Source organism: Mya arenaria, chromosome 12 (assembly GCF_026914265.1).
Source record: "Mya arenaria isolate MELC-2E11 chromosome 12, ASM2691426v1".
In the NCBI taxonomy this organism is placed as follows: Eukaryota; Metazoa; Mollusca; class Bivalvia; order Myida; family Myidae; genus Mya; species Mya arenaria.
Window position 1 is genome coordinate 62,439,588 of NC_069133.1, and position 12,667 is coordinate 62,452,254.

A 12,667-nucleotide genomic window follows, 5' to 3' on the forward strand; every position below is an offset into this window, starting at 1 on the left:
CGACACAACCTTTGACGTAGACATCGTGCGTTACATCCCTATTGGGGACACAACCTATGACGTAGACATCGTGCGTTACATCCCTATGAGACATCGTGCGTTACATCCCTATGGGGGACACAGCCTATAACGTAGACATCGTGTGTTACATCCCTATGGGGGACACAGCCTATAACGTAGACATCGTGTGTTACATCCCTATGGGGGACACAACCTATAACGTAGACATCGTGTGTTACATCCGTATGGGGGACACAGCCTATAACGTAGACATCGTGCGTTACATCCCTATGGGGGACACAGCCTATAACGTAGAGATCGTGCGTTACATCCGTATGGGAGACAGCCTATAACGTAAACATCGTGCGTTACATCCCTATGGGACACAACCTTTCACGTAAACATCGTGCGTTACATCCCTATGGGAGACAACCTTTCACGTAAACATCGTGCGATACGTCCCTATGGGAGACAACCTTTCACGTAGACATCGTGCGTTACATCCCTATGGGACACAGCCTATAACGTAGACATCGTGCGTTACATCTCTATGGGGGACACAACCTGTAACGTAGACATCGTGCGTTACATCTCTATGGGACACAACATATAACGTTAATATCATGCGTTACATCCCTATGGGGGACACAGCCTATAACGTAGACATCGTGCGTTACATCCCTATGGGAGACAAAACCTATAACGTAAATATCTTGCGTTACATCACTATGGGGGACACAGCCTATAACGTAAACATCTTGCGTTTCATCCCTATTGGGGACACAACCTACAGTGTTAACATCGTGCGTTACATTCCTGTGGGGGACACAACCTACAGTGTTAACATCGTGCGTTACATCCCTATGGGGGACACAACCTACAGTGTTAACATCGTGCGTTACATCCCTATGGGGGACACAACCTATAACGTTCACATCGTGCGTTACAACTGTATGGGACACAACCTTTCACGTAAACATCGTGCGTTACAGCCCGAGGAATTATACGTAAAAATACTAGTTACGCCAGAGGAATCATACGTAGAAAAACACTAGACACGCCCGAGTTATTATACATAGAACGATACTTTCCACGCCCGAGGAATTTGAAATAGAAATATACCGGACAAGCCCGTGGAATTAAACGTAGAAATATGCTGGACACGCACAAGGAAAAATACGTAGAAAGATGCTGGACACACCCGAGGAATTATATGTAGAAAGATACTAGTTACGCCTTAGGAATATTACGAAGAAAGATGCTCGAACTGCTGAGGAATAATACGTAAATGATGCTGGACACGCTCGATGAATTATACGTAGAAAGATGCTAGGCACGCCCGAGGAATAATATAGGGTTAATACACATTTTTGGGGTCGTAACCATTTGCAAAGGCCCGCAAAATGGTGTACAGCCCGAGTGCTTAGCACGAGTGTCGTAACGTTGTAGATGTTGTAGACTTAATTTAGTGCTTTTAAAGCAAACAAATAGTCAAAGTAACTGCAGAAAGTACTATCTAGTAAACACACCTCAGGTTGCCAGGAAAGACAAATCAGATTGAAATATGTAAGTGATAATTGGTTTATTTCATGTTTTGATATTTGTATATGCTGAAATATGTTTTTGTGCAAAAGTTTGCATCGTTGACCAACTTTCGGTTAGAAACCAGGTCGCTCAGCCTCCATTGTTATGATGCGGGCCCTGATAGCACTTATGTAAAGCAAAAAGCCGGGCATTAACGACACGTGAATATACTGAATATTGCACGTTTTCTTCCGATAACGCCCGGGTTTTTGCGTTTTAACACACCACGATAACGACCCGAAAACACACATTTTATGCAATAATACGTAGAAAGATGCTGGACACGCCCGAGGAATTATACTTAGAAAGATGCTATATATACACGCCCCAGGAATTATACGTAGAACGATACTGGACACGTTCGTGGAATTATAGACAGAAAGATACCGGACACGTCCGAGGAATTATACACAGACAGATACTAGCCATATACACAGTTTGTTTAAATCTGAATGAATGCAAGCTAAACTTGTGCCAGATAAATGTAATTACTTTTGGAAAATAAAACTATACCTTGAACTTTTTCCTTTTCCCCTTTATGTATGATGATTTGTGGAACAATTTCAAAGTCAACATAAGTGTTAGACTAATGCAATAGAGCTCGTCATCAACAAGGCATATTTACATACAACAAAAAACAAACACTTTGATTAACGGTAGGCTTTACTACATCCACGACGTTTATCCATATAAATACAGTTATTAAAGTACTGACATAAAATGACAAAGCCATCACAGACAATATATGAATGTTCTTAATAGAGAAATAAATACTGATAACATTGCAATGTATAAATACTTTCATAGACAAATAAAGATAATGTGAAACAATGAATTATCATTAAATCAAAACAATCATGAACTATCTATTGAAACTATGACAGAACGTTAAACAAATAAATTAGCTTAGCAAGCATTCATCAATCATCTATTGGCGGTTTCGAGTCTCTGGGCAATGCATTTCGCTTATTGGAAAATATCAATCAACAACATATTACAAAACCACAGATTTGCCTTTTAAATACATCAAATGTTTTCAAACAACAAGTTGAAATAAAACGTCCGTTATAACGAGCTCGACAAACGTACTTCAATTCCGACAAAACACATGACTTCATCAATAATAAAATAAAAATAAAATAAAGTTGTATCGTTTCAAAAAGTTTGATGTGTAAAGAAAGAATATGCAAATAAATATACTGAACAAAATAACAAACACACATATTTGGCCTAGAATGATTGTAGAACAACATTAAGTTTACAAATTTACATATTCAGAATGACACGAACATTAAATGTGTCAACAGGCATCAACATTTAACATTATTGTCATGACAAGCGTATTTGTATAACGGACATCTTAAGCACTATCACTAGCTACTAGACATAAACGGTATGTTGTACCCCGTATGTATATGCATTATATAGATGGGGGAATCACTTCATACTAGACATGGACGGTATGCTGTACCTTTTATCTGTATGCATTACATACATGAAGAAGCTAGTTTAGGTAACAAACTCTTCTTCTAGACAAAATAAAGAGAAATGTTCGGGGTATAAATGCAATAAAGTACCTAGATAATTAAACATGTTGATTGAGAAGGTTTGGTACATTCAGGCATTCGCCCCACGAATTGTTTTGGCTCAGGCTTAGAAAAAGGCAGTCAAATAAAGGTTTAAATAACAACAAAATGACGCGCATTTATGACTCTTTTTGGAAAAGAAAACACAAGTACCATTTAAAGAAATAACGTTCAGTTAATACGGGGTGTTGTTTTTCTTAACAAAATCAATACCTTGCTATAATTTGACATTATACAATGAAAACTGAAGGACGATGCCCAGTAGTACAAACATGAAGTATAAATCCTGTTTACAGGATAGAGTTAGGGCCAAAACGACAATGAACGAGAGACGAAAATGTACCGACACTACAAACATACATTACAATCGCTTACTCAATGAATGATTGGATTACCGCCTTAGATCACAGAAGCACGAGTTCACTGGGTCATGAGTTAAACGGGGGTTTAAACAAGTGTATATGCGCATAACCTCACACTTGTCGCAACATTTACAATGGTTAAAATATAAGCCTTATGTCATACTGTTACCACTACGTTGATACTTTGCCAATCACACTATCACTATATAAAGGCATGATCGCTATATTGTACAAGGTATCAAATTGCATGACATTAATATGTGAAGCTATCATGAGTACCAACATCATCATTTTAGAGATATTAATTTAACACAATAAAATTGATCGAAATTAAAACAAACACACTGCTTCAACAAAAAGCGAAATCAGTGTTTAAGAGAAGCATATGTACATTTTAAAACGCAAATACCATCGCATCAGAATCAACAACATTGTTACTTTTGATAAAGTATTTTAAAGGGCATCGAACACTAGTAACTAGATTTAGTACAGTTCGTTGGTTATTTCACAAAACATTTGCAAAATGCCCCTAGCCTACACTATGGCAAGTCTTTCGGCAACAACAGCATCCAACTCTTCAAATGTAAACTCCTCGATTCGGCAATTGACCTGTTTCCATTTCTTGAACTGGCGGCCTTTTCCAGATTGATCAACAACCCTAAAGTTCTTGAGCCCTACCAATGGAAACTCAGCGAATTTGTAAGTGCAAACCGATCCCAGTTCCCGTTGACATTCCTCATTTGCGCAATACAAAATCCCTCCATATTCGGCGCCTTCTGGTTCAGTAAAGGTAGGAGCACCTTCTTTGAGAGTAAGATGTCGTTTTGCTTCTTCATCAATGATAACATGATGTGCCCCTTTTATGACTCTAATGTCGTCAGACAAGCAAATAAAGGAACTGCAATTGAAGCATTCAAAGCGGGCACCTGTAGCTGCCATTTGCAGCGTTCTCTGTTGAGCTTGTCTCTCTTCCTCTTGTTTCATATTTTCTTGAATTTCTAAGAGCTCCCGCTCCCAGAAGTTTGCAGGGTCTTCAATGAGCAATTGTAGATAGGGAACGATTTGATTCATAAGTACCTCACATCGCCGATTCTTTTCTTCTTTTTCCAGAATCCAAGAGCCCTCCTCCGCAATAACATAGTACAGACTATTTTCTGCTCTTGCCCGCCCTACAATTGGTAGATGGTGGTATCAGCGAGATATACATGAACTGTTACAACGTATAAAACATTTTGTTTCTTAACTTGTGTTTATAACATAATCTTAATCATGCTCTATAATATTGTTTTTAATTCTGTGATACGCACTGCTTTTGCCGCGTAAAAAAACTTCCTTTTTCTTTTTTGTAAATATTAGGTCCATTTTTACACACTAAAGACAGCATATGTGTCTCCTTCACCGTATATAAAACTGTAGAGGGTGAGAGTGGACTATAGTTAATGTTTCCGCCTCTCACAAATGAGGTCGAGGGCTCGATCCCAACCAGGGGTTCATTTTTTGGCCCTTTCAAAAAGAACGTGTGCACTGTTTTCTATCCAATAGATAGATTGGAGAGAAATTGAAAGTGTATAGCTTCACAGAAGAGCAAGAAAAAAATTGATCATAAACTGAGGCTAATATTCGCTAATCGATCAGTTCGCTGATAGGTCAATTGTAACATTTTCCAGTGTTTACCTCTAGATTGAAGTCTGACGATTTCATTAGTGACATGCTCATAGCGAATCACAAGGTTGCATTTAGATATATCAAGTCCCTCCTCAGCTACAGACGTTGCAATAAGAAGTCGGTGTTGTCCATCCCTAAAGAACTGCAACGCATCTTTCTGGCCACTCTTTGTCATCCCTAACAGAATTGTATTAAGCCTTTTAAATCCAAAGATCAAACTAAAGTGTCGAAGGAAAACAAATACAATTAAATGAATCAATAGAATAACAAACGGATGTCTAAAATACATGGTGTGATGTTTTAAGAAATAACTGTGATCGTAACAAAAGGTCTTGACGAAAAGCTAATTTTGAAAATGCTGGATTTGTTTTACTCCAAATCCTCCAAATCGTTTTGGTATAATATCATAAATGTAAAAAAAATCACAAGTAATTGCACAAGAGAGGAAGAATTTGGGAAGGTTAAATAAAAAAAATATCATTCATCGTTTTATACACAAATTCGTTGTGCATTCTGACATTTCTAATCAATGAAATACCAAACCTCCAACTGAAGCTGAAACACCTTGTCCGACGAATTCGGAAGCATTTAGTCCGTTCAAACTATCTGTTTCGTTCACCCATTTAACCAATGCTTGTGCCAACTCCCTTGTTCGCACAAATATGATTCCTCGGGCATTCTGGTCATTGGAAAGGACCCTTAACAGTATCTCCTCTAGTTTGAGCAATTTGGGGTTTTCTGGTTCGTTGGCAAATGTTTCTTCCCGAAGTTCTAAGGAGGAAGTATGTTTGTAAATGCTTGCAACGACATATGTATCAATATGAATCAAAGTTTACTTCACCCGTACTTTTTGCGCACAAAGTGAGACGTGTACACTATGCAAAATATGAACTGGTAAATTACTGAATTTACAATATAAGCAAAATTATTTAAATCAAATGTGTGTTAAAATTGCATTAATTCTAAGGTTAAACACCAAGAGCCATGAGTAAGGTGTATGTATGATGTTCTGCTGGAACAACCGTATAGTATTCCATAAACTCTTCAAGACCAATTTGAACTACAAAGACAAGCACAGTAGCCAATAGTTTGTAAAAGCACTGTTTTTTAGGCATAAGGCTAATGTCAAGCAAACAGTTAAACGTGAGACACACAATGTATAAACCAACGCAGAGAGAACACACATGCATCAACATATATGTGTTAGCAAATGTTGGGGATACCGCCTTAGAACGGTCAGTGAAACAGAAACACGCTGTGTGCGTATAAACTAGTTGATGAAGGCGCAGCCTTACACTTGTCCAATCATAAGTAAAAATATAAGTCTTATCAGAGACAGCATCAACTTGAAGACAATGAAGAATTGTAAAACACATAAGGTAAACTAATAAAGCAACTTCAACTACTCAACGACTTTATATAAACATCACCTGCATACGAACGAATAATATCAAATGCATCTTTTATCCGTGCATCACGATGAATCATTAAAGCTTTGTTGTAATTCTGGAAAGACACATAAAACTACTTATGTATCCCACTTTACACTCAACATCGTAAGAAAAATCTATTTTTGACACAAGCTTATCATATTCTGTAGCGCTATTTTTTATCAAAAGCCAAAGATTTTAAAACTGACCCGCGGTTTAGAAATGCTTTTCTTAACAAAATCAACAAACAAATAATTCGTATAAATATCGTAAAATCGTAGCGTGACCCATGTGCATGTACCAAGTGCTCAACTAAATGCTACATAATTACCTCTAAGTGTATTCGACAAGGATTTACCACTCGGCGGATGTCTTCTGATTGGACTTTGGCGATAGCTTTCACGAAATCCGCATTCCATTGCAGGTATTTTTCGGTTCCAAATGCTGCTGGAAATCTGCATGTCGTCTGTATAAATTTGTCATCGGACGCAGCATTCCGTACAGCTTGATGAACAAAACATTAAATTAGTAAAACTTACAGCTCTTCCAGGGTTAGCATTCTTTCAATATTCTCATAGTTTGAAATTATTTTAAAATCCTTGTTAAAATTTAAAAAGAAAGCACAAAACAATATTATCCTCATTATACTGAAAACATTTCCACTGAAAACAATGTTATTGATTATTTGTAGAAATTTAAGCCCGTAAAATTGTTCAATAACCACTTATATCCTAAATTTACCTGAAGCTTGTGCCATATAGTCGAACATGTTTTTGGCTATTTTCTCTACAGCATTTTTGAACAAGTCGACATGTCTTCCAGGTACGGGTAATAGTTCTGTAATAACAAAAGAGCACTTGTTTTCCCTTTCAATAGCTGTAATGTAATTCGATATCATTTTTTTATAATTATTCATTTTGTTATTCAATTTTATATTCATTCTCTTAAAACGCAATACTTCCCCCTTTTCTTCATCACTACATATCTCCAAATGGCGCTTAACCAAATATCGTTAAAAAAAGTCAGTTGTTAATTTGTATTTTATACCTTCAACCGGCGGGTTCACATATAGTTTCAATTCCTCAATTGTTTCTGGCTTCCTAACAGTACAGAGAACCTTTGCATCCATGTTTGCCATTATTTTCTTCATATGATTTACTCCCGAATCCCATTCTGTTTTTCCAGCAACGCCCAAAGATGCAGTAAGCCCTACAATCTGAAAGGAAGAGCTATGTAGAAATTACAGTCAAAGGTAGAAGCTCAATATGATCGTTTATTTTAAAAAAAAACACAGCAACTCAACTTAGTGTACATGCTACTTGAATCTACTTCCATATATAGTCACGATGCCGAATAAGAGATGGACGAGGTAAGTTACTAGAAAAATTGTGTGTTGCTGTTCGCCTATTTTAACACAATTGCTAGTATTAATATCAATATATTTACAGCAATGTTTTCATTGTTTCAAATATAAATCGTGTATCGGTCATTAAAAGTTGTAATAATCTTTACAGGCTCCACGTACACACTTTTACCGCACTTTTATCGTGAAAATAGTTATCAACTTCTCAAAATAAATGTCAATACTTATCAGAAGGCTTGTCGATCAATAGGAAAAAACAAATGGCTATTCAAAAAGATCGGACAAATGGTTTTGACTATTGACCGACAATCATTCAATACTTTGAGATGTTATAACAAACGCAACGTCGATGGATACTCACCTGGGGCAGTTCAGAAGACTCAATTTTCTCCCGTAATTTTAGGTCAAGATATCGGCTCATAATTTCATTATACATGTGTTGTTTGTTTGAGTGATGACATTCGTCGAACACAATCAGAGAAAATTCTTTGACGCTTTCAATTTTCTTTGCTCTTAAAGCATTCAACAGAATCTGTGCCGTTACAACAAAGATGTCTCTTCTGCAATAAATAAAACTAGAGCTATCACAGCAGTGATTTCTACATCCACACGCCACCTTGACAGAGGATGTTATTGATTAACCCAAGCAAATAACCAGATAAGAGTCGTTATAAAAGTGTCTAGATTTTACCAAGGAAAGTTATTCTTATTTGCCACAATGTCAATCTAAATTCTTTAATTTAGACAAAAGTGTATAACTTATGTTCAGCGGCATTTAACTAAGAGTTGGCCGGGGTCGGTAAAAACGACATGTCAATAGATAAATAAAAGTGTGCCAAGATTCAGATTGATATATTTAAAACTGTATCAGAGTTTGCTCCACGAACTCAACTTGTGACTCGATATGGCCATAGGACACGAAAAACACGCCAAGAACCATTATGCATTATGGTGGAAACGCGTACCAAGAATCAGAGCGAGGTCTTTGAAACGTTGAAGAAATTCGCTACATAAACACCAATAGCAGCTATGAGTTCAAACCACAGTCAAGGGGACATAACTCTAACATAATATGGTCATAGGTCACAAATATACGCGTAGTGCTACTCTGCATCAAGGTTGTAATGTGTACCAAGTATCAGAGTGATATATCTAAAATACTGGGAAAAAGTCGCTCCATTAACGCTAAATTAGCCAAATGTGTAAAATACTCGTATTAAATGGCACACATATCTAACATAAAATGGCCGTAGATCACGAAATATATATCAGGCACATTAACCTACAATGGTGATAATATGTACCAAGTGTCAGAGCTCTACCTCTTAAACTGTGCGAGTAATTCGCTTTTCAAACTCCAATATAGCCCAGGTGCAAATCATATTTAAGTGCACATAACCCTTTCATCAAATGGCCATAGGATACGAAAAATAAGCCAGACATTACTGCCCATCATGGTAAAAGTGTGTTCCAAGTATCTGAGTGATATCGCTAAAACTCTGGGAGCAGATATCAGGGTAATACCTCTTAAACTGTTTGAGAAGTTCCCTATATCTAACCAAGTGTGCAAAACATTCGAATGGCCGTATGTTATGAAAAATAATCAATGCACTACTTAACACCATTGTGGTAATGGTTCCCTTTAAAAATAGGAAAATATTTGCCCCCAAAAACTCCAATATAGCCAAAAGGCAAAACAAATATTCAATGGCATATAATTCTAGACAATCTCGGTCATGGGCACTTCTACCCCAACATGATGGTTATGAGTGCCAAGAATCACAGTGCTTCAGAATATTTTGCCAAAAGACCACCCGTCCGACCAACCAACCGTATGGCGACTACAGTTAACTGTATTTACGCTGTATTTACGGGGGTATAAAAACAGTTCAACATCTAAGTCGGGTTAGAAAATAATTTCACCTAGAAGCACAAGGTAAACAAAAACACCAAAAAAATGTTTCTATTTTTAATATAAACATATGCATGCATTCAGACCATAAGTCGTTCATAAACGTAACAACGCAATGACTTGTCAAACTTAGAGAAAAGACAGGGACAAGCCCAGTAGCCTAAAATATAACCAACATTTTGTTTAAAGGCAAGTGCAAACAAATATCAAATCTGAGACTGAATCGCATAATGCCTTATTGTAATATGATATAAGAATAATTTCATTGCATCATGTTTTTATCAGACTTGCCTTTCAAGGAAATCCCAGAGCATTTGCTTTTTTAGCCTGTGGACGTTTCCGCTGAACACCTTTGTCCTGTAAGTTGGGAGTCGTTCTGCACATACTTCTCCTTGCTGAATGGCTAGAGCTTCGTTTTCGACAAGAAATAAAATACGACCATTCTTTTGTTCTGCTGTTTTCTGTCTTAGGTGAACCTTTAAATACAATTTTGTGAAAGAATCGAGTATGCACCATATGGCGTAATAAGTGTAATTACTTCAAATGCAGTCTCATCAGATACCATTAGGTTATGTAATGTCATTGTAGTGTTCAATAACAATACATCATTTGTTTTAATAATAAAAAAAAATACTGAATAAAAATATGTATGAGAACGAACTGTTGCTTTCATAAAATAATGCAAGAAATGATCATATACAATGGTAGGATGTTTAGCATTTACATAACTTCTTCACATTATTTCCTGAAAACTCTTGTGGAAGATGATTTTTCAAAAGATTAATTACCTGCATAATTCTGCATGCTACCCTGGTTTTGCCCGAGTTCGTTGGAGCAACAACTATGACATTTTTTCCCTCACAACCCTCTTTTGCTAACTCCTCTTGGTAGCCTCGTAGACTTATATCCACGTCATCGCCATTCGTTCCAAGATCCTCTTGATCTGGAAAAAATGAACACCTTGCTACAAACACTTTTTCTTCAATTTGATATTTATCAAATACTTCCAAATACTTACTTTTCCAAAATGTTCAACACAACCGTTACTTTCATTATCACCACCGCCACAATCACCACCACAACCATCACCATTACCACCACGTTCCATTACCACCATCACCATTTTCACCACCAGCACCACCATCGCCATTATCACCACCAGCACCATCATCATTACCTTCACCACACAACTACCACCATTATCACCACTATCGACACCATCACCATTACCACCACTACTACAACCATCTTCATAATCACCACTACCACCATTACCACCACCAGCATAACCAACCATCAGTACCACCATTACCATCATCAACACCACAATCACCATCTTCACCACCATCATCACCACCACATCCACTATTACCACCACATCCACCATTACCATAACCACAATAATCTACACGATCACCACATCAGGTTGTTCAATCAGAATACTAAATATTACACTGTTTTTAAAGTACCTGTGGCAGTTTTTATCTCAAACTCTTCCTCGCCCAGGAATGTTTGCTCGTTTCGTGTCGCATTCCCTTCATTTTTCCCAGTGTCGTGGACACCTAAAGCATACATTGTAGTAACTATTTAATCAGTAGGTAAGTTTCAGTAAAGTATATATATATTAAACTTTCACCATAAAAATGCTTTTTTGCTACAATAAAATGTATACCATTAAGCCTATCGGTATTTTCCGGAACTGAACGGAACGCCATCTAGGGCATTAATTATTATTAAATCGAAAACATGAATACTCCTAAATCACGATCAACCATGAACTAGATAGATAAGATTGTTTGCAGGTTTAACCAGCATGTAATGCATGTTCATTATTGGTTTCGGTTGATAACATATACGAGACTACATATGTGTCAGAGTAGAACGAACAGATTTACATTCTGTAACTCAACGTTTTTTTTTAAACAATTTCTCTCTACAGTGTAGCATTAAAAACAAAACTATAGATAAGCAGTAACATAATAAACGTGATTGCAAATGGAAATGATGATTTAGTGAAACTGCTATATTCTTTCATGTAATTTGTAATAAAAATGGTTCTCCAAACTTCCTTGTAGAACTGTGTGTACTTAAAGTCGTACATGTATACATGTTAGTGTGTAAGGTGTGTGTTTTTATGATGTTATAAAATTTTAAAGCATTAATGCTACTAAGCTAGGCCTACTTGTTATGATAATGTACATTGCATATATTTTGTGATATTAAAATCCATCTGTTCAAAAGTGAAAACGTTGTCGTTGTTCAGGTGATTTTTCCCATTTCCTGATAAAAAAATCAGGCCAGAAAACATAAACATCCGTTTATTATTGTAAAAACAAATAACAAAGGTCAGTTTGAAACACTTTATAAATAGTGAAAGAGACAAATTGTTACCAGATAGGTCTGAATCCTCCGACAAAATATGTGAAGACGCCATTGTCAGTTTGTCAGTTTGATCTTCCCACGTGATTTGTGACGTCACATTGAAATATTCGATCCAGGATATAAGTTGTGCAGTCTAAGGGGAAAAGTGCACAATACACTCGGTTATTGAGGTAGATGTTGCACATTGCAAAATGATAATCAAAGCGCTTACAGCGTTGAATGGCTGTCGGCCTGTTTAGTTCTGATTGTAGTCATGTAATGCCGAATTTAATAGAAAGTGTGTGAAGAATTCTTCGTTTGTTTCAAGAACTTTCAGCTCAGAATCTTGAGATAGTTTCATACGCATATTTTTAAGCCACTGATTTAAATATGTTCATTTTATT

At 36.7% G+C, this 12,667-nt stretch overlaps 1 protein-coding gene across 1 annotated transcript; it reads right to left on the minus strand.

The window, feature by feature from the left end:
* Positions 1 to 2,235: 2,235 nt before the first annotated feature.
* On the minus strand, positions 2,236 to 12,413 carry LOC128211526 (ATP-dependent RNA helicase DHX58-like). Its single transcript, XM_052916422.1, has 12 exons — positions 12,294 to 12,413; positions 11,372 to 11,464; positions 10,691 to 10,845; positions 10,194 to 10,378; positions 8,352 to 8,550; positions 7,675 to 7,843; positions 7,369 to 7,464; positions 6,959 to 7,131; positions 6,628 to 6,703; positions 5,741 to 5,968; positions 5,207 to 5,374; positions 2,236 to 4,701 (listed from the first exon to the last, which is right to left on the minus strand). The coding sequence occupies exons 1-12, from the start codon at positions 12,334 to 12,336 to the stop codon at positions 4,067 to 4,069; spliced, it is 2,220 nt and encodes a 739-aa protein (XP_052772382.1). The 5' UTR covers positions 12,337 to 12,413; the 3' UTR covers positions 2,236 to 4,066.
* Between the last annotated feature and the right edge of the window lie 254 nt (positions 12,414 to 12,667).